Here is a 27,177-nt window from a genome sequence, read left to right on the forward strand (position 1 = left end):
TATTTCAAAACATTGTCCTCTTTAGCGACATATTTTAAAAAGATAATGCCACTGTTAAGTGGTTTTAAAAATATATTTGAGGTGAGTGGGTTCCCAGTCCTGGTGGAGCTTCCTATGTGATCTAGATGTCATTGGGACTCCAAGAAGGAGCCAACACGCAATGCTTTCCACAGCTTAGCAGAACATTGACAACATTACTACACTGAAAGCCATAGGACAGCACGGTGGCTCAGTGGTTAGCACTTCTGCCTCACAGCACTGGGGTCATGAGATCGATTCCCAACCATGGCCTTATCTGTGTGGAGTTTGTATGCTCTCCCTGTGTTTGTGTGGGTTTCCTCCAGGTGCTCTGGTTTCCTCCCACACTCCAAAAACTACTGGTAGGTTAATTGGCTGCTATTAAATTTCCCTTAGTCTCTCTCGGTCTGTGTGTGTGTACATGTTAGGGGATTTAGATTGTAAGCTCCAATGGGGCAGGGACTGATGTGAAGGAGTTCTCTGTACAGCTGTGCGGAATTAGTGGTGCTATATAAATAAAGAGATGGCGATGATGATGCAGCCCTGCTTGGCATTTACTAGTGCCTGGACTTGCAAATGTTATTATGTCGGCAGGGTGAAGGAACAGCATTACTTGCCCAGGAGAGGTTGGCTCGTGAGGGAAGGACAGGCCGACATTACACTTCACTGAGCCGCGCTCTGCAAATCAGGCTCTCCAAAGCAGAGATCCAATATTATAACAAGTCTTCCCACAGTACAGAGAAAGGAGGACATACAATATACATACCAACAAGCCATTTGTTGCATGGATAGTGACACATCGAGAAAAGCTGTGATGAATTGCTAAGCCTTCCACATAGGTGTCCGGGCTGTAGCCACCCACTTTATCAACATCCCCACAGAGGTGAAAGTGGACAGGGTAACTTCCCATTATCTGTTGCCCCATATGTTTCATTTCAACATTGGACAGATGAACAGAGGTGAAATTCCGTAATATCTACCAAACAAAGCATATATTATTTAGTACATCAAACAGAAGTAAAAGAATACACCAAAAGCAGTTTCTACTGCCAAGAAAAGATCATTATGAGCTGAAAAAATGTGAACTACTATTTATAGCATTTTTCATTACAACTTCAATTATATTTACAAAGAAGCATTTATGGCCTTTGCTTTCAGTTTGAGAGATCCCGCATCGCGCTCATTTTTACCTAACACAATACAGAATAGAACACTGTGAGCAATTTTCCAGAGGCAGGAATTGCAAATACATAATAGGAAAAACAGCAATAAAATTAAATGTTAAATACAAGTTACAAGTCAATAAACACTGCAGACACCTTCTAGTGATCACTTGATTTTCTTTCCTAAAGAATCGTAAAACTATTAATAATATATTTCTTTCAGGGATTATTTAATGTACTAGAGTGTATTATTGTGTACATTAAAAAAAACGTACACACTCACATACAAATGTGTTATGAGAAATCGCTTCGGATTGACTGTTTACTAGCCGTGTTCATCTCATTCATCGACACGCCCCTTGGAAGCAGTCCATTTATTCAATAGGGTTTTAGTTTTTTGCTTTTGTTTTTTTTTTTTTAAGGTCGCCGAGAATCAACGAACTGCAGCTTAATAAATCTATCCCCCTAGACTTTTTTTTTTTCTAAAGGATCAAGGCCGATGCTGAAGATCTTGAGTGTTTTCTGCTATGGTAAGGAGACATGTACTTGCTGTCTCCACCACTATTGTTAAAACAGCTAGGCATGCGTATCCTGTTGCTGTATGCCGCTACCAAGGAGACCCCACCCAAACTGCACAGGATGGATAAGGGCTGTGCCTGTTATGTTTTAAAAAAAAAAATGAGTACCTCAAACCCCCCCTAAATTACAATATTATAATTACCTTTTACCATGACAGACGAGATATCTGTCACACTCATATCTTTAGTTTTTTACTGTTCAGAGTTGGTTTGCTATGTTTCCAAATCACAATTATTGCTTGAGACTTTGTGGTTAAATTTTACATCATACAGCATGAAAAGTGGCAGTTTTGCGTAACCGCTCTTTAGCAATTTAGTAACTCCTGAGTACATACAACATATTATCCTTGACTGCTTTCTGAGATGAACCCCCTTCATGGTTTGATTAGATTAGAATAGATTGAATAGATTGAGATAGATAAGGAGCATATACACCAATCACAGCATTTAAACCACTGACTACTGAAATGAATAAAAATGATTTTCTTGTTACAATGACACCTGTCAAGGGGTGGGATTTTATAGGGAGCAAGGGAGCAGTCAGTTATTTATGTTGATGTGTTGGAAGCAGGAAAAATGGGCAAGCGTAAGGATCTGAGCAATTTTGACAAGGGCCATATTGTGAAGGCTAGATGACTTGGTCGGAGCATCTCCAAAATAGCAAGTCTTGGGGGGTTTCCTGGTATGCAGTGGTTAGCAAAGGTGGACCAAAGAAGCACAACGGACGACAGGTTCATGGGCCCCCAAAACTCATCCATCACTGAAAACTTACAATGGGCACATGAGCGCCAGCACTGAACCATAGAGCAGTGGAAGAAGGTGGCCAGTCCTGATGAATGACATTTACTTTTATATTATGTGGAGAGCCAGATGCGTGTGTTTACCTGATGAAGAGATGGCACCAGGATGCACTATGGGAAAAAGGAAAGCTGACAGGGGCAGTGAGATGCTCTTGCCAATGTTCTGATGGGAAACCTTGGGACCCATAGCCAAATACCACCTAACTAAATATAGTTTCAGACCAAATACATCCCTTTCATGGAAACAACAACAATTATATATATATATATATATATATATACACACACACACATATATACAGTGTGTGTGTGTGTGTGTGTGTGTGTGTGTGTGTGTGTGTGTGTGTGTGTGTGTGTGTGTGTGTGTGTGTGTGTGTGTGTGTGTGTGTGTGTGTATCTTACACTATTCAAGCACTTTTATGGGGAGAGTGGAATAGGGGTTTTTTTTCTAGCAGTTTATTACAACATAGGCACTTTTATTATCAATTTAATAAAGAAATCTGTAGTGACACATCACATGATTTCCCTTTTTCAATGTTTAAAACACTGTGTACAGCAATCGTGAGCCAAGAACCTAACAGAGCAGGGCTTGATTCTTTCACCAGACCCTAAAGTGGTCACTGACAGCAGGAGTCCACGCATGGAGACACACATAGGAGTGCATGGCCTCCATTTATAATAAATGTCTATAATGATCCAATGAGAGATGTGTGGATTCTATTATGTACTTTTATAAACATCCATTTGACAGATGGGATTAATAAACCAGAAAAACAAAATAGAAGTATTACATACAAATTACTCACAGAAAACAGTGTCAAGCAAATGGTATGCACAGTAATATGTATCTAATGTCTCAAAAATCAATATCACTGTGCAATTTTATCAAACAAATAGACCCGTTTCCAAACAAGAGACACAATTATGATAAAGAAACTTGTCAAACCTTAATATGTCCCCCAAATGTATCATAGTTGAAGAACTGGCACTGGTTGTCCCCATAACATGTTTTCTCCATTTCTCCTTGGATTAGGATGTTCCTTGTAAGGTCTCCCACCTCTGCGCGCATGTCCAAACCATCTGCGATTTCTCCCATATGGAAATACATGGGTGTTTCTAATGCCAGACAAAAGATTATTCAAGAATCACAGTCTCATAACACTGATAATGATAGTGTTGCTATCAATCATCCCTTTTAATTAATTAAACAGGATTATAATTAAGGGGCTGATCTATCATAGAATGATCAGGCTTTTTATCATCATTTTCACCTGATACATCAAAGTATCACTACTGGTGATAACCTCCTCTAGCAGTAAATTTTGCTGGCTAAAATAATTTTGAGTTAAAAGTGATTCCAAATATTTTTAAATCCTTTAAAAAAAAAAAAAAATATTGTACAGATAACTACACCAAAGTGAAAGCTGCTCCCTAGCAACACAAACAAAAGTTTTGTAAATAAATGTGTATAAACAGCTTGAAAATATGTAAACATACACACTGATTGAAGTGAAAATGTAGAAGTGGTGGTATATAACCCACACACACACTATAGACCTACAGATGGAATAATTTTGATGACTCACCAACAATAATGAATGTGCATTAATAAAGATGTTTTACCTTTTACTTTAACCTGAAATTTATTACATTCTGGACAAGGGAGCAGAGTAAACTCTTCAGCCTGATACATGGAATAGTCAGTGCTTGAGACAACCATTTGGTCTCCAGCCTGCCAGCTGCGAACATCGTCCATAAGATCCAAAACAACACCATCAACGGCCTCCACCCTGAAGCCAGAAAAGGATTTACCTAAATGAAATAAATAGAATACATAAGTGAAAAGGAAATACCATCTTGAAAATACTGTCGTAAATGACACATTGGATACGATTATTATAAGGATAATAAAAGTCCCTAATAAAGAGGCATGGTAGTGCAATGTAAGATTTTATAAAACATAACCATAGATCCTTATTTACATTTGGAGAGTTGTTCTACCATATAATACAATCCATGACAGCTGAAGGGGTTACAACAGGAGGCTACGGATGCAGTATCAGTAAGAAAAGGAAACAGTGGGGTCAAGGAAAGAAGGTCAAACATTGGATTATTTATGTGCAATCTGGGCCTCCAGACAAAATGAAGTATAGCCTATTGCCTTACTGTATATGTTACATTAAGGAACACATTATTACATTAGTAACTTGAACACTGCATTCATGTTGTAAAAATTAAAAAAAATGCAATCTGGAACAAATAGGAGTTTATGAACATAGTGACCACGTCTCTGTGGTTTAATCATAAAATAAGTATATAGTTTTCCATAAATTTAAACAACCATCTGCAAACTTTTGCAGCAAAACAAGACCATGACCTGAAAGTGTATATTAGGTAAGCAGGTCATAATGGTGAAATCCCCGTAAGGTTTGAGGCTCATAATTTCTTTCAGATGTTTACAAGCCTACAAAGCTGGCAGATCTAGAATACTTGCCATCTTTCCATTCGCTATAAGCAACCACAGCAAATCTCTGTCCATCCAACGTGGAGAAGATTTTCGTGGCTTCTGCCTTCCCTCCAGTGCTGTGATTTTCATAGACTCTACTGCTTTCGGCGCATGACGTGTTACCCCCACCAATAACACTGACAAGAGCCCAGGCCTGCCTGTACAAAAAAAAAAAAAAAAAAAGTCAAGTACACAAACAGGTAGAAGTTAATGTAAATTGGTGAAAATCTTTTACACTTGTCAATTTGTATAAAGATATATATACACATCTCCCTACAGTATATCACTATTGGATATGGTAATACAGCACACAATTTGGGAACTGCATTAAATTAAAATAAAAATTGGTTCTGTGGATGTAATGGACGTACATATCTAGGTACAACAATTCTATCAGTTTCTTGAAATTAGGGGCATTGCAGTATACTTTCTATCTCTGTAACCATCTTCCTGGTGTTGGCTAGCGTGTCTAATTTTGGATTAAGCCGGTGATAGGGTTATATGAACATGTAAGAATAGTGTTCAGATATCATAATGGAAGGCACATTATACACCAGGGGGTAAATGTATCAAGCTGAGAGTTTTCCGGCGGGTTTGAAAAACCAATCAGATTCTAGCTATAATTTATTTAGTACATTCTACAAAATGATAGCTAGAATCTGATTGGTTGTTATAGGCAACATCTCCACTTTTCAAACCTGCCGGAAAACTCTCAGCTTGATACATTTACCCCCAGATGTTATTAAACCTCAGGCATCCCCCACAGTACGTTTCCCAGCCCTCAAAGAATAATAGGTGAAACAATTAGTAGTAAATACAGATCTCATGAGCAGTAGACGCAAGATCTGAACAACATGGACTGTTGGGGATACCCAAGGAGAGGTATGCTAGTTATTGCTATACACAATGGTACAGGTGGCAGTTCCAATGAGATCTGTGAAATACAAAACGTTTGTGAAGACGTACTTGAGCGGTTGTATGTTCTCATGACCAGGGCCCTCTTTACCCTTTGTCACGCCTCTGCACCTCCTACGTCAACCTTGTATGTACTTGTTCTGTTTTTATGTGCGTTTTGTAATTTATGTAACTTTGTTAGAGACTGCAGAGTTTTGTGTTGCCTTTCAAATAAACGATGAGGACTAAGATCCACATCCAAGCCATGTGCTAAAAAATGCTGGAAACTCCTGGTTTACATACTCTTAGAACATGACCACTCATCATTACATTAACACAAGGACAGTATAATTATCATACAATATAGTCAAAACAAAACTGACATGTAGGAGCAGCCAGTAGTATTATAGTATTGCTTGTAAAAAGCAGCCATACATAACTCTCAGTAGGCAGCAGAGGGGTCATTTACATACTGAGGAAGAGAGGAAAATAAGTACACCCATTCGGCTAACAGTTAATATATTCTTACTGCAGATCCCCTTGACGCTGGATAACAGCCTATAAAACTATGTTTTTCTTATTATTTGACACAAGTTCTTCTTCATATTAAAATGCCTCACGTTCAATCAAAGACAAAAAACGGCCTTTCGGCTTGAAAAACGTAACCTGACCACTTCTGCAAGCAAATGAGAGATTTTGCCGACTACTGAATCCTGAAGGGTAGCTTTACTGTAGATTTGTTCTAAGAGAAGTCATTAAAGTATTGCCTATGGGATTCCTTCGTGAAACAGTTGCGAAATTCAAGTCACTACTGAATATAAATGATGATAGATTCAATTATATAGATAATATGAGTAATACCTATATTCCAGGCCTTTGATTCGATCACTACCGAGAAGACGTTGGATAGTTAACCGCGTTTCATAAAGTAGATTTTTATCTGCAGAGTCGCCAGTTGCCATAGCAACGATAGAACCAGGCGCCAGGCTGTTAAGGAAATCCTGCAGCCTCTTACTTTCATCTTCAGATTGAAAAGTGTCAAACTTTTCAGCTACTAAAACTTGAGCGGTTTCTTCATCCACAACTCTTACGTTCAGACCTCTGTGGTAAACACGTTCAAAACTGTAAGACCCAACCGCAAGGCCTGAGGAAGGAAGGGATTTTGTCAACAGGCTCCAAGATAATTTTTGAGATCCGTGCAATTCAAGTGTTCCGCCAGATGACACCCCAATGAACTTCCTCCCAAATAATGGTACACTATCTCCTTCATCTGATTTGCCATAAAGGATAATATTTGCTTTGGATTTGTAACGGCATTTCTCTGCTCCAATATGAAGCGCTCCACCATCCTTTATCAGGATAAAACGAGTCCTCAGTGTAATATTTTTGGAACCATTTGCATTGTCTTCAAAGACCAGTTTACCTGCAGAACAAAAAAATACCTATAACTTACTTTTGCCAGATATGATTAAAAAAAACAACATATGGTGGAAAAAGTTAAAAAGTTGTGCAGCTACACAAACGCCAAAATACGGCAACTTAGAGTTCTTCTTGTTGGCTACATTTCATTTACAAATACATATATAAAATATATTTATTTTTTACAAACTATAAACACTAAGGAGTATATTTACTAAACCGTGAGTTTGAAAAAGTGGAGAAGCTGCCTATAGCAACCCGATTCAAGTTATTTATTTAGTACATTCTACAAAATGACAGCTAGAATCTGATTGGTTGCTATAGGCAACATCTCCACTTTTTCAAACCCTCACAGTTTAGTAAATCTAGCCCTAAATCTCTAATTTATTAAATTTGTTATACTACTTTTATTTCTTCCTTGTTTTTATGCAATCCACTACAATCTACTGCTGCTCTGAGAATACAAATGCAAGCAGCCACTTGAAAATGTATTGTCTATCATCATTATGGCTAATGGTAAATACAGTTGATTTTGCCGAGGCTGGATACACACTGACATAGCACAGGTAATCTGCATGGTATCGTTACACATTTGGCCTCAATGTGCTTGGAAGATGGCCGCTATCAGTGTGTACATATTCTTCCAATCTAACAGGCACAAGCAAACTCCTTATGTGATCTGGACACTTGGCTCAATGCTGACCTGTGTGTGACCATCTTAAGGGCAGAATGTATCTTCATGAAAACCAAATGGGCATAAATTTGGTTGAGTATAACAATAGCATATTGGTAGAGCAAACTTAGCATACAAATTCATAGGGGCTAATTTCTTACAGTGATGACTTAGAAGTCTGCTTCTTGAAAATTACTTATCTAGATGGATGCACTATTGATGCATACTGCAATTACACTGAATGTTCCCTGAGGTTGTGTGTATACCACAGCTTACAGGTTACAGTAACATACAGACCTTAACCCAAAACATTGCTGTCTTTAAAAAGGAACAATTACAACCTCTCTCATTGCAGTTCTTACTTCTTAAACGGTTTCAATTTTTTTTTTTTTACATTTCCATGAGCAAGAATACAACAAACCAACAGAAATGTGCTACTCACCAAATATATGGCAGCATGAAAATTGCATTGAAACACTTACGTGTACATAATATAACCATTAACATACACAACACATTATGCATTCAGTATACACAGCCACTGCTTAACCTAGACCAGTTACCCACTGTAATAAATACACAAAGCTCATACAAATATACACAGTATTGTCCACAAACCCGGATTTACTAAACATGTAGGACAATAGAGATGCTTCCCCAATTCCTTGACAGGTAAATAGACGGAGCTATTCACTTTCCCAATTTTCCCTATTTTCTGGGAACATTTTCTGTACAAACAAGTTAAATTCTACCAGATGAATTGCGTTAACATCCATTTTACAAATGTGGGAATGCTGGTTTGCATTCAATTTTGGGGCAATAAAGCATTTATTAAATTAGTTACCGAGGCATTTCTACCTTCCCCAACACTAGCTCTCGGGGTATACAGTGTTAAATATGCTAGGCTGGTTTACTTGCTCCATAGTACCAGTCTACAACAGCACAAGAGCCAGCACAAATAAAAAGGGACAAAGGTACAAAAGGGCATATTCCCTCAAACCATTAATATAGAGCTTAAATAACAGACATATGTATATACATCCTTGCAAATTCAGTTACGTGTAATGAGAACGCATCGGATACAGTTTTCTTGGGTACGTGTGTGATCAGATAAAAAGAATGCCACAGGTCAGAGATTTGCCCCCAAATGCACACACCTCCATCCTGTATGATTATAGAGTGCACGGTTGCGTCTGACTGCAACCGAAAAAGATCTCCTTTCTTTATGATGATTCTCTTTGCTGCATCATTCCCAGGATTCCAGTTACTGAGGAAATAGTTCTGATCTGGGCAGTTTTCTGTAGTAAATCAGATGGAAAAAGAGATCACATTAATACAATGTTTATTTTTCTCACTGTGAGCTTTATACCAAGTATCTTATATTACTTAGAAATCTAGTTAACACATGCACAAAAAAAGAAACTACATTTTGAAAAAGTATTTCCCGGCTACAAAAGAACCTTAGTCAGTAAGTCTTCTAACCAAAAAAACTTGTATTTTTAAATTACAGAACTTCAGAAGAACTTAACACGTTTTTGGAAAAAATTATACACCTACACAAAACAGAACATCTAGAATAAATCTAGAATAAAAAGATAACATTTTGTAGAATATACTAAATAAATGTTAACTAGAATCTGATTGGTTGCTATAGGCAAAATCTCCACTTTTTAAAACCCGCAGTTAAGTAAATATACTCCTTAATGTTTTTTATAATATGTTTTTTTTTCCTTTATGTTAAATGCTTTAATTTTCAGCTTATTGTGCATTAAGGTAACATTTCAATAGTGTAACAATGGACTACACTTTTCTGTGTGGATCGTTCTACTATTGAGACTAATGTGACACAGGAGCTTGTATACCAAACAGGACCATATGGCTCCCCCTGCTGGGCCACAGTGGATAAAATATATGTCGTTTTAAAGTGGACCCATAACCTACAAACAATGGAGGAAGTAATACAGTAATACTGTGGATTAGATCAATATGCATGAAAATGTGAAAATGTAGCCTGTCAATTCACTAGGAACCAGGACCTTGTAGAAGCCTTATGAATATTAACCAGGCAGTGCTATAGTGAGGTTACTGGTTCCTACAGAACTGATAGGCTGCATACTGGTACAATCCACAAAGTGGCACTAAAAGACTCAATTGAAGAGCTGCTGACTACTTGTAGTGCATCAAGCATGGTATAGTTAGTTATAAATTATTTAAAAAACAGTGTTAATGTATAATTACAGGAGCACAGAGGGCTGGTGATTTCACTTTTCTACCCTTGAGTTAAATCATCTACCTTTCTAATTTTAGTTAACAAAAAAAAATAAATAACATAATTAAAGTAATTTCTATTTATTTTCAAATGTAACAGTACAGTCATTGCCATACAAGATGAAGACACTTGGAACATATAGGTAAGGGGTGGGGAATGTCTGGCCGGCCGTATAAGGTCAACAACATCAATTAAGACAGAAGATAAGACAAGAGAAGAAAGAAGACAATAGAAAGGTAAGTGAAGGGGAGAAAAAGCAGGATGAAGGGCGCAGTATGAAAGAGGGGAGACAGATAAAGGAAAGGAAAAGCAGGATGAAGGGCGCAGTATGAAAGAGGGGAGACAGATAAAGGAGAGGAAAAGCAGGATGAAGTTGATTATTTTTGAGTGGATAATGAATGATGTTATAAATATCAAAATGGCCCTTGGCAGAAAAAAGGTTCCTCACCCAACATAGGCTAACAAACAGGTCATAAAAAAGACATGAAATAGCTAGCATGACAACTCAAAACTAATTGCCGGACACACTATCAGATCATCTGGTCAAATAAATATGTGTTAATGTGTTATGTCTGTACATAAGATATTTAAAGAACTGGAAGAAGATGATGTGTGGGGGGAAAGATGGACTGAAGCCGATATCGAAAAACATTGGTGATCCAAAGTTAAAATTCCTGTAGACTAAACATTAAGCTGCGAGTCATATGTGCCCATAGCAGTCATGTTAAGAATTGGTATTCTCTAATTGTGGACCATGAGGCTTCCTCTAGAGACCTGCCCACATCTGCCTCCCGATTGAGCTTGTGTTTAGAGAAAGCAGCTAGCTTTGTGGTCGCCAAAAGACTATAGAGGACTGATATTATACCCTTTGAGAAGTGGTTTGCAGAAGCAGAGGGACTCAAACGGGGTCAGAAGACTGATGGTATCTGACTTTGGAAAGGCGGTAACACAGGGAGTAATTGAAAATCAGCACAAGTTGCCTCGCACATCATTTATCAGCATCTAATGCAGTGAGGTGCAAGCAAAGATTAGCAAAACGAAGCCCAATTTTCAGTCGAAATGAGCATTGTGGGTTCTGTAATTGAATAACTCTCATGGCATTTGACATACATAAATTACATGCAAGGCAACTTGCACTACATTGAATCGCCACCATACCCTCTTCTTTTGCAAGTATTCAAAAATTCTCATCGCAGGGAAATCAAATTTTTGTTGCAGGTTCTACAAGGGGCAGACTAGTCATTTTAATCATATATTCTTAATTAGTAGTGGCCAGTCAAACAACTATATAGAACCAAACCATGCTGATTTTATGGCTGAATAAGAGGGCCTTCGTAAATGAATCACATGCCTCTGGAGTGACTTTAATTATACTTAGATGTTGCCACTATGTATTTACATTCCAAACAGTTCAGTGCCGTAACTAGGGCTGTGCAAGAGAGGCAACCTCCCAGGGTGCAACGCTGAAGGGGGGCGCAGCTTATGTATATTTTAGCTTCATTTGGTTCAAATTTAGGGCTAGGGGGGACGACAATATTTCTTCTCGCCCCAGGCACTAAAATTTTAAGTTACGGCTCTGAAAAAACCTTCTTAAAGAGGTTACCAATCAGGATGTTTAAGTCACACATGAAGATATGGCTAACAATCTGCTAATTCATTTTATTTTTCATCTTTTTATACTGCTGCATTGTGACATTCTAAAGGGTAGGTATACATCTCTGAGTTTTAATGCACTTTCATTAACAGACAGGAAAGTTAGATACAGTGCAATTTCTATGTTTAATATAATAATCTCTATTTATTTATTTTTTCAAAGGTAAGCACAAACAAAGAAAAACCCCACACACAGACTACACAGGTGGTGTATGTACAGAAGTCACACTGATTACATTATGCTCACCCAGGAGCAGGTTTCTCCCTACATCACAGAGTCCCTACCTTGTGAGCAGTCATGAGTAACTATATGATGAAAGTGACCCTTCAGTGAGCATAACATATCATGTGACCAGCCTCTGAAGCTGTGTCAGGTCATTCAGTGTGCACAAATATGTACCGTGCAAAGAGGGAATAGGTAGACTGCATTTTCTCCCACAATGTTTAGGGCACTAAATACTTGGCTTACAGATCCTCTAATAAAAAACACTTGCAATTTTCAATTAATGGTTTCATGTGGTGAGCCAACATGCAACAAGCACAACATATTTTTAACCAGAATATATATTTACAAAGCGCATTATCTATAATTAAACATAAAACTATATAAGAACAAGAAAAAAAAAAAAAAAAAAAAAAAAAAAGAGAATTGTATGTGCTAGTTTGTTTTGCCATGTACATTTTAAGTTGACAAGCATTATTATATCCTTTACATCTGTGTAATTTAATAGTGTGTCAAACGGACATCTGTGACTCACTTTATGTAATTGAATCTCAGAGGTTTCACCAGAGGGACAGATAAGGGCTGATCAGACAAGAATAACAGGCTAATGATTTCAAATGAGCTGCAGATACACTGGACTTTGGAGGACGTGTTAACATACTAGTTGCCATAAAAAAACAACAACATGCATTTACATTTTTTTGTGTAACTATACAATTGCCCTACCTGAATGGTCCCTTTATGTAAGATGACATGAGAGTATGTGAAAGCAAAAATCGTGATATATTTTAACAGCAAATTATTTTCTTACCAAAAAAAGGATACAATTTTGATTGTATTAATTTTGGAGTCAGACCACTTCGGTCCAAAAAAAATATATATATATATACTTGGCGCCAAGACATTTTGAAGCGGCCCTGGCCCTCCGAGCTATACAACTAAAAGTCGCACGAATCTACCTACATTCGTTTTATCCAAAAATACAGCACATATTTAGCACCTTTACCTGTGTAGTACCTGTATCACTACCAAGTTTCAAATTAGCATATTCAGCCAGACTTATGGAGCACTTAGATTAAAAGTTATCAGACATCCCCAGACATCAGACTGTCCACAGAAACCTTCTGAACCCAGAGACTTCCCCAAGAGCAACCCAACCACTAAAGTGTACAGCCACCAAGCCACACATCATTCTTCTGGCCTCCGTACATGATCTGAAGGATCTGCATACTGGCCACTGATTTGGAAGCAGGGGTGACATGCATACTGTGCCACTGCATTATGGTGGTGGTACCTGCTGCCTGGATATTCGTGGATCATTCAGAGATATGCAAATAGCATTGAGCAACCCTGAAATGCTAAGGAGCAGGAGCGCTGGCAGAATGGGCAATATATGGCTGACAATAGAGTTTAGCAACCACAGAATATGGAAGGGGGACATTGCTGTGCTATTACACTGGGACCTGGGGAAGAAATCTATGAAAGTATATTATTTTTATTCTGCATGCCAAGTATTCAGAGGTTATTTTGCCATAATAAAAACAAATATTCTCTTCAATTGAGTATTGTCATTGTGCAGTTAAATTTTACCAATTCTACAACTATCATACATTGTGCCTGTATTGCAAATGCCTTGTAGAGAAAGAAAAAGTACAGAAATTCAATTATTCATTCAGACATAATAAAAAGTTTATGCAGCCAGCTCAATCCTATACTCTTCTTAAGATATCATGACAAACGGATACTGTACATGTCGCTTGTACTTTAACTTATAGACAGCTTTCAAAAGTCTCCATCACATTATCTGAATATTAGTTCATTTAACTTACCGTCTGGAGAATACTTAGAGGATATTCCTAGAACAATTGCAAGGATGATAAAAAATGACAAGCTGGAAACTGCAAAGCATATTAGTGTGTTTTTGTGCCTTCTCCTGTGACCGAGATGTGTCGCATTGTTTTGTGCATCTCCTGGAAACCCAAATGTTGCATTTGCTTCTTGTCCTGCAGAACTGAATTTGGCCGATGCTTGACTCTTTGGAGGGGGAGGTGGGCGTAAAGGAACAATTCTACCAGGCACATAGCCAGGTGAGCGCAGCTTGCTGCCGTTCTGAGGTTGGAGGAACAGCCGTGATGCACCTCTGTAGTCACTTGACTGCATGATTACGTGACGGTAAAATATCCCTGAAAAAAAAATGAGCAGAAAATGGTTATCCTAGGAGGACTGACATACAATATAAGCCAACACTAACGGTTCTTCTTTAATACTGGTGCAAATATTTCACATTCAAAATTTCTTCCAATACACTGTTCCAACAATCTGAGCTGCACAATTCCCTATAGTGCATCTGGCAGTCACAGACATAATGATGATGGACTTAGAATGTTTTGATTTAAGTGGCAGTCTACAAGAAACAAGCCTAGGCAGAGCCTGAAGCTTTGCATCACAGCATTGCCCTAGAAATACCATTCCTATGGCAACATTTGTGAAAAACAAGGTGCTGATTAGAGGGCAAAAATCATTCTTCGTGGGACAGGTATGAAGAACAAAATCACATTTGCTCTAACAAACAAGCAGCAGCATGTACAAGCAGAAAAGCATAACGCTGATTTCTAGTGAAGGTCATTTGTTTTATTCAGCAGCTCAAACATCACACGTATGATTGGGTGCTTGTGTGTCTGTGTTCACACAGTACCACACTGCATACTAAAGAAGCATCCATATAAGCTAACCTGGGAAAATCATACTCAATCTCTTCTCCCTGGCGTGGAGTGGGAAGGAACTGCAGATTCCTATTTACCAATTAAGAGGAAACACCACTAAAAGGTTATCTCCAGCATTTCCTCCCTTCTAGGGAAACACAGAAGAGGAAGATGGCTCACATGACCAGGAGATAAACAGAAAATGATATGTGAAGAATGCTAAAAATAAATCTACACTGATTATACTATGAATCTACACTGTAGTAAAGTTCAAATACAAAATGTCAACATTGATCTAAAATGTAACACATTAAAGTAGATTGCATCTTTTAATTTATAAATATACACATATATGAAGCATTCATAGGGGGGTATTCAATTGTTCGGCTTGACGGCCGAAAAACTTGCGCTCTAAAACTATTACCGTTAATACGGTAAAATTGCACTTAAAAACCGTTCATACGGTAATTTACTCGCTGAATTTCAGCTCGCAGCTCAGAGAGCTGCGAGCTGAAATTCAGCGAGTAAATTACCGTATTAATGGTAATAGTTTTAGAGCGTGAGTTTTTCGGCCGTCAAGCCGAACAATTGAATACCCCCCATAATCTGCAATCTTAGCAATACATTATGGCTACCTTACCAACATTGCATTTAGGTGCAAAATCTACAGTGAACTACAGCAACCAAACATCTAGCTTTTATCCATCTATTGCAGTGGTCAGGGAACAGGGGTAAATTACCCCAAATGGGGTAAAAATTTAATTCCTGGGGGGTAATGCTGCCGATTCACATGCTGTCAGTTGGATTGTAGACCCCTTTAAATGTGAAATTGCTGTTGTACCAGAAGAGCCCCAAGGGTTAGCAGAGGCACTTCTTGAGCTTCAATGCAATAATGAAACACGTATTGCATTTGAAAACAAAGCAGATCTGTCATATTTTTAGATGTCAACAGCTGCAAGGGTAGTCAAAAAGTTGCTGCCTTTTCCAACAACCCACCTTTGCGAACAAGGCTTTTCCACTCTAACGAACATAAAAACAAAGCAGAGAAATCGATTAGACGCTGAAGACTGTATCCAAATTGCTCTGACATCAAAATGCCCCAATATTGATGCTCTTGTATAAAAAATGAAGCAACATCATATCTCCAAAACCTGAAGTTTTGAAGTTGAAGCTTTGAAAGAAATTTTGAATAGATTCATTAAAATTTGGAATTCCAATAATTAATATATGATTTCCTTCCTTTCAAATCGGGGGTAACGTCGGCGTATCTAAATATATTTGGGGGTAAAAGGTAAAAAAGTTCCCTGACCCCTGATCTAGTGCATGGCAGCAAAGGACACCTGGGGGTAAATGTATCAAGCAAAGTTTCTGGCTGGTTTGAAAAGTGGAGATGTTGCTTGTAGTAACCAATCAGATTCTAGTCATTTTGTAGAATGTACTAAATAAATAATAACCAGAATCTGATTGGCTGTTATAAGCAACATCTCCACTTTTCAAACCCACTGGAAAACTTGCAGCTTGATAAATTTACCCCTAAGTGTCCGATTGGTTGGTATGTTTTACTGCATATTTAGCATCTAAATGCAGTGTTGGTAAATGAGCCATAGTGGCATTAATAAAGCATGATTTATTTTATGTAGTGACATTACTACAAAATTAATAGTGCCTTTTGCATATTGTATTTTGTATAGGTCTATATACAGATTACAATAAACATCAATTTACTTAAAAATGCACAATATTATAGTTTATGATTTACCACAATATTCTGCAGCAGTGTACAGTAGGGAAATAGACACAGTAAATAAAACTTAAAGGTCCAACAAGTCAAGGCAAAACATTCAAGTAGTACTAGTACAATAGCTATTGAGCAAAGAAAGCTTAGAGCCTCAATACAAGGCTGTATCAGTGACTGTAATGTAACAGAAAAACGCAATATTAAGTCATAAATGATAATTTACTAACTGGAAAATATGCAGACATGCATCACATTATACTTGAATAAATGTGGCTCACTGACAGACTTGTGCATACATAGACCATCAGTTTTACATTTTTGAGAAATCGCCTCCCTGCATAAGCTTTGCATGACCATTTGAGGGACTGGGATCCTAGATAGGACTGTGCATACCAGTGCAATTATAAATGGGACTAAAATGTCCTGTCTAAAATGACTTTCTGACTCACCCGATTAATTACAACTGCTAAAATACTGCTCGTTGGATCTCTCCTTAACTAAATGTCCAAACAATATGTCCATTAGGACATTTGTAATTTTATGTTTCACATTTGTACTTCCCCCCCCCAACACTGGTAGATTTGAGTTTATAAATGTGCTACCCCATATAAATTGCAGCTGATTTGTGCACTAAATGTCCCATTGAAAGTATAGTCCAATGACCAATCTCCTCTATCGTTAACCATGTTCAACAATCAAATTGTTCTGCATAGTAAAAAAAAAACCAAAAAAAAAAAAAAACTATGCTGCCAGCTGCTAGTTTGGAAAAGCACATTCTACAACTTGATTCCTATTTAGTAATATCTCGACCCACAATACAAGATCTATTTACATGTAGAAACAAGGCACATTCCTGCTCTTAGCACAAATTTAACAATACTCAGCTGATCCATCCACTCCTAATATCAAAGCAGATTTTTGCACCTCCACAAGCTGCACTATTTTGACACAAAGCCATGCACTTATCCATACAATTGCACAAAATTAGTGTTTGGCATCACAAAACAGCATTTGCTCTCTCACTTCATATATTACCTTTACAGAGCCATAAATATTAGTTGGTGAAAGAGAAATCAGCATGCACGAATCACAATGCCTAGGTTTCCTTTCTGGATTATGTTTTGATATATGAAGTGCTTCCTGCAGGAAGTTTGGGGAGGGCGGGGGGGCTTGAGTGACGCAGTCAAATTAAGTATTGTTCAGGGTGAGCAGGCAAGATACTAGATAGACAAAAACTCTTATAAATTCAACTGGATCCCTTTCCTCTTGTTCTAGATGGCGGTTTTCAGAAGGAACAATTTATTTTTTTTTGTTTAATTTAAACATTCAGAAGTGAATGTACAAAAATACTCATAGGACTTTACCTAGTTTATGTGATGCGGCTAGTAAATCCGCTTGTATAGCTTACTATTTAGTTCTGTTCCATGGTCCCCAGAATCCCATTTTCCCCTCCCAAAGCTCTCCTATCAATCTCACTTAGGTGTGAGAATCCTTGTGGCCTTAGCCTAGTGGTGAGTGATGCGTGTGACATCATTGGGGGCAGTGCATGTTGGCATTGCCAGGTCCAGAAAGGTCCAAAAACATGGCAGAGAGCAGATGAAGAAATGACAGCTAACTTCCTAACCGTTCATAGCCTGTGCAGAGGCATCAGATGAAACCCACGTCTAGTTAACACACTTCCCTGCGCTCTGCACAATTAAGCACATAAGGGTTTTGTAGTAGTGTCCCTTTAAGAACACAATCTGTCCTGGTCCAGTTTAGGAAATCACAGATCTCAGAATTAGGCCTGAAAGAGCTCAACGTACACGTGGAGGTGATTACCACTATAGGTTTTGATTAGAGAGCCAACAACTAACAGCAGGGATGTGATGACAGATGACCCACGAGACATTTTTCATAAATTATGTGGCCGATTTACTGCATTGCTGTTGGCATGCTAAGACTTTGCTGCCCAAAATATAAATAACATTTTGATTGTTAATAAAGCATATCAAAGCAAGCAATGTGTTGTGGTAGGCATGAGAGTCGTTCGCTTATGTACTGTGGGCACAACTATTTCTGCGTATCGCATCTTGCCTTAAATAGGTGCGTTTTTGAGCATGCACAGAGCTTCCACCAAAGAAAGCAATTCGCGTCCAAATGCAAATAATACTTATTCAAGTCCTGGGGTTCTCGTAAGTACACTTGGTTTCAGTCGCATCATTTGCACCAGCTACAGGGCAGGTCTAAGTGCCGACTGATAGCGATGACTGTCACGACATAGCCTTTGTTTTAAAAAGTATACGTGTGCGTGTCATCAGCCAGCACAGAACATGTGTATGCAAGAAAGATGGACTATAAAAATACAATGTATGCACGGTATGCATTGAAATAATCTTGATATCCGTATTGATCAGAAAAAAAAAATTAGAAACAGGTTTATTGAAAATCCATATTTATACTGATTAAATTATTCATTTATTTTAGAATACAATATTTTTGTATGCGTTCTGATGTGACCTAATATTGCACATACGCTTGGGCTAATACTGAAGACTGTTCAGTGTGTCTACATAAGGCAGGAACCATGGAGGCAGAGTACTTACACTCAGAATCAAATCAAAATGCATCTTGTGATCAGCTTCAATTTGAAAAGGGCCGAAACTTTGCTCAAGTAGTTTAAAACGCCTTGCGTCCAAGCATGAATCAGACCCCGTATCTCCGCTTCATAAACCTGTCTTTCAAGTGATACCTTGTCCTGGAGCGTGTGGTGCCCTTATTGCCTTTACTGAATAATGGATTAATGTGCTATTTTTAAATCACAATTCATTATATAAAAATATACTTAGCAAATCTCCCTCTATAGATTAGCATCAGATTTTCACACATACACTTAAATAGGCCTGTCTGCATAGCTCAGTTGTTAGCAATACTTCCTCAGAACTCAGGTCATGAGTTCGACTCCATCCAGGGCTCTATTGTTGTGGAGTTTGTGTATTCTCCCTGTATTTGTGTGGATTTCCTCTGGCTTCCATCAAACGTCCATAAACATACTGATAGACTAATTGGCTTCTGACAAAACTGGACCAGTGTGCACCAGTGTACACAAAAAGACCAAAGGGCTAGATTTAATAAGCTGCGGGTTTGAAAAAGTGGGGATGTTGCCTATAGACCAATCAGATTCTAGCTGTCATTTTGTAGAAAGAACTAAATATATGAAAGCTACAATCTGATTGGTTGCTATAGGTAACATCCCCACTTTTTCAAACCCGCAGCTTAGTAAATCTAGCCCCAACTCTTTTATTCCTTGCACCAGCTGCTCCAAAATGTAAAGTCATCATGTAAATATTAGAAAAAAAACATATTTTCCATTAGAAAACACTTCTTATCGTTCATTGTTGGTTCATTTTGTTCCTCGTTTCTGCTCAATATGCAGAATTCTATTTCCTGGTCATTCCAGCTGCGGTAGAAAAATGTTGAAACAGTTCACAACCCAAACACAGCAGAGATATTTATTTACAGCAACTTCATGTCCCAAAAACAGTTTTAGTTACACAATTTTTATTTAATTAATCAACATGTTCTCCTGTTTAAACTGGTCAACATCTCATACTTTCTACATAATTAAGAAAAGTAGGCTAAAAAAAAAATTGGGTAGCTGCCAGCATCTGTATTACAGAAGACCTGTCACTTAGAGGATAAACAAGTAGATTTACTAATGTTTAGTTTGATGTTAAGCATCAAAGGACAACCACCGAAAAATCAATAAAAGGGGGAAATTATTTATTACTTAAAATACGGCAGCAAAATTATTTTTTTATTTAGAAAACAGTGTACAATCTATTTTTTAATAGTAAACACAGGGCACCAAAAACGTATTAGTAGTAGGAACTAGACGCAATATATTTATTAATAGTTTCATTCACCATACCCATTTGCTGAGTAAAACTTGCTGTTTTCACAAAAGCAACAGCTCTAAAATGTGCTTCTTTTTTAGCCATAAAGCCTCCAAAATCATGGTTTTCTTGTCAGACCATACCTTGACCATGCTCTTTTCAATTATTTGTATGGATGCACTGAATCCAGGATTGGGTTTGGGATGTGCAGGGCAGGGCACAGTTGACACTTACATGTACTAAAATTTATAGATAAGCCGTTATCATTTAGGTCCCTTTTATTTAATCTGCTTCTGGTGTAGAACTTCCGGACCAGTGGTCAAAAAAAAAAAAAAAGGTAATGGCAGGGAATGCCAGATAGGACTCTGGCCTATATTGTAACCCTTGCCTCTTTGCATCTACAGGTTCAGTGGCGCATAACATAATTTACTAAATTTATTTCTGTAGAAATGAGAATAGAGAAACAATATTTTGTACTCAATATGACAAGTACCAGAAAACGCTATTGACATTGGCAATATGGTACACCCGACCCTGGAGGATGCAAACAATTCTTCTACCAGATGCAGGTTCAGAGACGCCTAAAATATAGATCTTGGATGCCCTTATTTTTTTTAATAGACTGAACATTAGTCATAAAATGTGTTTTAATCACCCAGTTAATGCACTGTAATGTTTTTAATAATCTTGCAAACAGTTCTAGAGCATCTGGAGGCTTGAAATAAAGATGTAATGGTTGTGCAGAACTAAACACATTAAAATAAGAGGTCCACCACCCTGCGATGGACAGTACACTTCAGATGGAGTATGTCCAACATTAGCAATTACCTCCTGCGGTCTTATCCTTCAATATTTTAGTCATCATTCGCTCTACCAAACCCACTCCCTGATTGTATATAATTTAGAAACACACATTATGCCCAAACATTTAATAAAAAGGCAACAACATTGTGTCATATTGTCTGGAGAAATGTCAAATATGACAAATAGACCTTCCACACCCTTTAAGATTTGGCTCAGCATTTGCCGCTGGTAGCGCAGTTGATATATTGACCTTATTGATGATAATTTACACTTAGTGGTACTGCTGATAAAAGCACAGAGGAATAATGAACCTTAATGTTTATCTCTCCGCAGCCTTTGCCACCGTAGACCACCCCATCCTGCTGCAAACTCTTCTCTCTCTCTGCCTTTCCGGTTCTGTCCATGCCTGGTTCACCTCATACCTTGCTAACCGCTCTTTCTCTGTATCCACGTCTGGTTCTTCCTCCACCCCCTCCCCTCTCCCTATTGGAGTCCCTCAAGGCTCTGTTCTGGGCCCTCTACTATTTTCGCTCTACACTTCCTCCCTTGTCGCTCTCATCTCCTCTTTCGGTCTTCAGTATCACCTCTATGCTGATGACATTCAACTCTACATATCTTCTCCTGATCTTTCCTCCTCCCTCCTCTCTCGTGTATCTGACTACCTCTCAGCCATCACCTCCTGGATGTCCTCGCGCTTTCTCAAAATTAACATCTCTAAAACTGAGCTCATTGTCTTTCCCCCGCCTTGACTCCCTTCCCACCATGACCTCTCTATCTTTGTTAACAACTCCACCCTCTCCTCTGTCGGCCAACTCCGCTGCCTTGGGGTCACTCTTGACTCCTCTCTCTCTTTTGCCCCCCATATTCAATCCCTCGCCCAAGCCTGTCGCTTCCAACTCCGCAACATTGCCTGCATCTGTCCCTTGCTCTCTCAGGAAGCCACCAAAACTATCATACAAGCACTCATCATCTCCCGCCTTGATTACTGCAACATCCTCCTTACTGGCCTCCCCCACTCCCACCTCGCACCCCTCCACTCTATACTCAATGCGGCTGCAAGACTCATCTTCCTTTCACGCCGCTCCTCCTCTGCCTCCCCTCTCTGCCTTGCCTTACACTGGCTCCCTTTCCCCTACAGAATCCTTTTCAAACTCCTTACCACCACGTACAAGGCTCTCTCAGTCTACGGCCCCTTACATCTCTAACCTCATCTCCATTCACACTCCTGCCCGCTCCCTACGCTCAGCTAATGACCGCCGCCTCTCCTCCACTCTAATCACCTCTTCCCATTCCAGAATCCAAGACTTCTCCTGAGCAGCCCCCCTTCACCGGAATGACCTCCCTCGCTCTGTCCGTCTCTCTCCTAATCTGTGCTCCTTCAAACGAGCACTCAAAACTCACCTGTTCCTTAAAGCCTACCAACCTTCTACCTAACCCCGCATCTCCTACAAACGTTCTACCCTCTCTCCTCCCGGTCCCTCTCCCCACACTTCAACTTCCTCCAATTGTGTCTGTTTAGTTCACCCACCCTTAGGATGTAAGCTCGAATGAGCAGGGCCTTCTTCCCTCTTGTCTCCACACCTGTTCTTCTTCTCCGCCTCTACTGCATTGACCTAACTGGAGTTTCTGAAGCATTGGTATTTTTGTTTATTGTTCTGTACTGTTATACCCTGTATAGTCTACTGTTTGCTTTGTGTACGGCGCTGCGAAAATCTTGTGGCGCCTAACAAATAAATGATAATAATAATAATAATAATAATAATAATAATAATAATAATAATAATCATACTTGCGCTACCTTCTATCTCTCAATTTTGGCCACTCTCAAAATGAAGAGATGGGTGTAACTTGATACAATTTGAATCAAGTGGGTGGGGCTAGACGTATTATGCTAACTTCATCACTGTGTTCCTGCCCACTCAGTGTTTACGGAGATGGCCGGGACTTGATGACACCAATCACATGAACAGAACACTGCGTATCATGACATATTTTGTGTCATTGCAGAACATGGGGGGATACACACAAAAAAAATCCTGCAACTCACCGCAGTGATCCAGTAAAAGAGCTGCTATTCTATTTGAACATATGATTCAAAAGGCTCAGTTACACACATTTGCAAATATATGACTAGCCCCCCACCATGTCGAGGTGCTCATTCTAATAGACTGGAACCAACTCTAAACAATGAGATACTCTACATTGGGTTACATATTTATGTGTTTTTAAATCGAGAGCTCTGCACGAACATTCAGAAGAATTTAACTCTAATGAGCGGTTATGCTCAATGCATACATTTAAGGTAAAGAACATATAGATTTGCTGAAAGTGGTGCTTTCCACAACTGTGACTCTCTCCCAGTACTGTCGACTCAACCTTAAAAGCATTGCAACAATACGCCCTTTTCTTACTAAACATGCTACGAAAACTCTTATCCATTCTTTCATCATCTCCCGTCTTGACTAATGCAACCTCCTGCTATCTGGCATTCTCGACACCCATATATCCACACTTCAATCCAACATAAATGCTGTTGCAAGACTGATCTTCCTCTCTCACCGCTCCACAACTGCTGCACCAATTTGCAAATCCCTACACTTGCTCCCGCTGACCTCCAGGATCCAATTTAAATTACTGACCCTTAACTAAAAAGCCCTCAGCAACACCATCCCTTCATACATCTCAAATTTTATATCAAAATACTGTTCCTGTTGCCGTCTTAGCTCTACCGCTGACCTGCACCTTGTGTCATCTCTGGTAACCACCTCTCACTCCCACCTACAAGACTTCTCCCGTGCTGCTCTCCACTTATAGAATTCGCTACCATCCCCATTCAGCCTTTCCCAAAGCCTACAAATCTTTAAACATACTCTGAAAACCAATCTCTTTTTCAGGGCTTACCTTATCCCCGATGATACTATTCACACTAATGCACTCTCACAACTATCCTAATTTCCAGTCTGAGCCACATGTGCTCCTCTTGTTTCAGCTGTGCTCTTTTTCACTTAGAATGTAAGCTCTCTAATGAGCAGGGTCCTTCATACCCTTTGTTTTCATGTCTGCATTTATTTTTCTTCTCTGTATGTTCCATTTTCCCTACCGCACTGCGCTGCAGAGCACTGTCGTGCCTTACAAATCTACAATAAATAATAATATAAAGTATTTGTATCATATCTAAATATAAAAACATACAAATATAGTATGCAACTTTCAACTATCAAAAAACAATATCATTTTAACGAGCACAATCTACATGGATGCAAAATAAAAGTGTTTTTAATCTCAATGGAAGACAGACTGCACAAACACTGATTTGACCAGGCATCGCCCCTTCATTGTTAACATAGGTGTGTCTGGAATGGACAGAGGTGGTTCATCTGCATCCTGCCATGAAATATGTTTTTGTGTCCAACTACGATCCTGTGATCCCAGTGACCACTCTGTGGGGGTCTACACTAAACACCTCGACCTGCTACACACATGTATTACATTCATTTGGCGATGCTTTGAAGTGTATCTACTTATGGAATTGCTGCAGCTAGCTTTAATTTTCCGTTTAAGAATGAACCATTTACGTATTATTTAAGGGCCAATATCAAAGAGATGTTTCCCTTAAATAAAAAATGCACACAATGAAGAAATATATAAATATATTACTGTGCAATAAATGTGCTGTGTGAATGGATAACGTGTGTAGAAAACAATATGGGGAATCAATATACACTTTTCAGGAAAATTCATGACTAATACAGGGATGTAAGCTCTCTTAGGCACAGTTGGGGGAAGGGACAGCATGACCATTATTGCTTCCAAAATAAATGAAAGGCAGTGCGGGGGGGGGTTGCATGTTATTTCTATGATTGTTCAGTTCAAGTAACCGATGGGGTGATTGTAATTTACAAGTATTTTTATCACAAGCACAGTGAAAGGTTTAGTGTTACCTGCTCATGGATGTACGACCAGACATATATTAAATACTCATTTTACCTGACTGCTGTGTCATCAGTTCAAATGTATGGAAAGGGACAACAGCAGACAGAACGCTGAACTAGCAACCAAATACGTGCTCCACATTGGCAACATAACCACCAGTATGAGACACGGCAAGAAAATGTAAACAAAAATTATTTTTGCCATTTAGGTCATTTGAAAAAAAATTATTTGCCTCAATTTTCTTTAATTATTGTGCAACTCATCAATTAGTTTCTACAGATGTTCATGATACCCTTTGTGGGGGCTCACTGTTTACTGGAATGGAGCACTCACAGCTGGGAGAGAGGAGAGCTTACAGGACACTGGTCAATTTTTATAACCTCCCCTCCAGGTTCGCTCAGGTGACAAGTGCATGAGGGGGCAAAACGCAGATACTCACAGCATCTAATAGCGGGGAAGGGGCTTGATGTCACAAATTGCGTTATTAAACCCCACCTACGCTGGGATCTGTAAGGATGCCTACTCTTCTGAGAGTACACCGCGAGAGTAGGCCAGTATGGTTTACTATTATGGATGTTCACTGACTCAAGAGTTTGGAATTTTGGCAAAACCTCCCTCACGTGCTTTGGTTTTGAATCTGTTTTTTTTTTTTTCTTGGTTAGTTTTTTTTTCAATTACTAAAAAGCACATAATTTGGCTCTTTTTTTCTGCCTACATTATTATTAACTTCAATAACATTAATTTCCAGCCATTTCCAGTTCATTTTTGTTAAGTGACAAGAACACTGCTACCCCTCCTCTTTCTGTATGAGCAATGGCACTGGAGAGTGACAAGAACACTGCTACCCCTGTTTCTGTGTGAGCAATGTTGCTGGATCTGCTGGGGAGGGAGATACTTATGGAATCCAAAACCTGCAAGACCTGACGGTGCAATGATGTAGTTTTGCCTCGATTCAGATCCGAGAAAGCGGGAAATTACAGAACCGGCTCAGCTTGGTACTCAGATTGGTGCTATTCGGGAGAAGGGGGGGGGGGGAATCGTTTTTTGCAAAACTGAGCCTCAGCATCTCTCCTTACTATGGCTTACAGAGCCTCTAGAAAGAATGGTGTGCGATTAGCTCTTGAATAAATAATCTGCTTCTTCTGTCCACATTCAATACATACTCAACCAAACATGAGTTTCAAACTCCTGTCCAATTCTCTCTGCCACCTGTCAGTGGGCGGCAGCAATTTCCTAACTGTGGAATAATCCGAGAGGGAAGGCCTCACCTGAAGTGGGAGACAAGGGGATGTGTGTCAGAAAGATAACAAATTAAGTTTAAAAAAAAATGTACTACATGCAATTCATGTCTGATGCAGGGGCTATCAGGGACTTTGTGGTCGAATGCATTGTGCACACGGATAAGCCATGTGAACGCTAATGCAGCCATGAACTGTGAACACTGGCAAATATCACTTCCTGATCAAACTCCTGTTCATGAAGTACTCAGGACTAGACATTTAACTACAGTATTATCTGATCACAGACACGCACAACGTTTAATTTTTATAAAATGCACAATAGGTCTGCTCTGACAAATAATGGGTGGCCACAAAGCATATCCAAACAACTTGTTATAAGGTTCGCAATTCAAACAGCTTCTTTCCATGAGCATCATCCAGTTTGTGCAAGAACCAAACCTATTCCCAAAACTATCTTAAACAGTTGAAACATATGCAATTGATGTAACAAAGTGAGCAACATAGAAAGGAATTGTGTGCAAATATGTTCCAGTTAGTGCATCTTCCATGTCTTACAAAACATTTAGGACATGAAAGCTAGTAATGTGAAAAATCAAATACAAAATAAACATTTGTCAATAGGGATACTACATATCACTGTATGTGAAGACATTTGTATAAGGAATTTGAAGGATTCATACTGACAGAC

At 38.8% G+C, this 27,177-nt stretch overlaps 1 protein-coding gene across 3 annotated transcripts in view; it reads right to left on the reverse strand.

Annotated features, from left to right (window-relative positions):
• Positions 1-27,177, reverse strand: part of CEMIP2 (cell migration inducing hyaluronidase 2) — a 78,855-nt gene that overhangs the window by 36,993 nt on the left and 14,685 nt on the right. Inside the window, exons 2-9 of one of the 3 annotated variants that reach the window (XM_075210978.1) lie at positions 26,412-26,516; positions 14,026-14,379; positions 9,209-9,349; positions 6,821-7,382; positions 5,054-5,223; positions 4,183-4,371; positions 3,506-3,675; positions 785-994 (exon numbers count right to left, since the gene is read on the reverse strand). In XM_075210978.1, coding sequence (XP_075067079.1) covers positions 785-994; positions 3,506-3,675; positions 4,183-4,371; positions 5,054-5,223; positions 6,821-7,382; positions 9,209-9,349; positions 14,026-14,356 — 1,773 coding nt within the window. In that variant the 5' untranslated portion in view covers positions 14,357-14,379; positions 26,412-26,516. Of the gene's footprint in view, positions 1-784; positions 995-3,505; positions 3,676-4,182; positions 4,372-5,053; positions 5,224-6,820; positions 7,383-9,208; positions 9,350-14,025; positions 14,380-17,671; positions 17,690-26,411; positions 26,517-27,177 lie in introns of those variants that run through there. The other 2 variants (XM_075210979.1, XM_075210977.1) reach the window with 2 other exon arrangements.

The sequence above is a fragment of the Mixophyes fleayi genome, chromosome 1 (genome assembly GCF_038048845.1).
Source record: "Mixophyes fleayi isolate aMixFle1 chromosome 1, aMixFle1.hap1, whole genome shotgun sequence".
NCBI lineage: Eukaryota > Metazoa > Chordata > Amphibia > Anura > Limnodynastidae > Mixophyes > Mixophyes fleayi.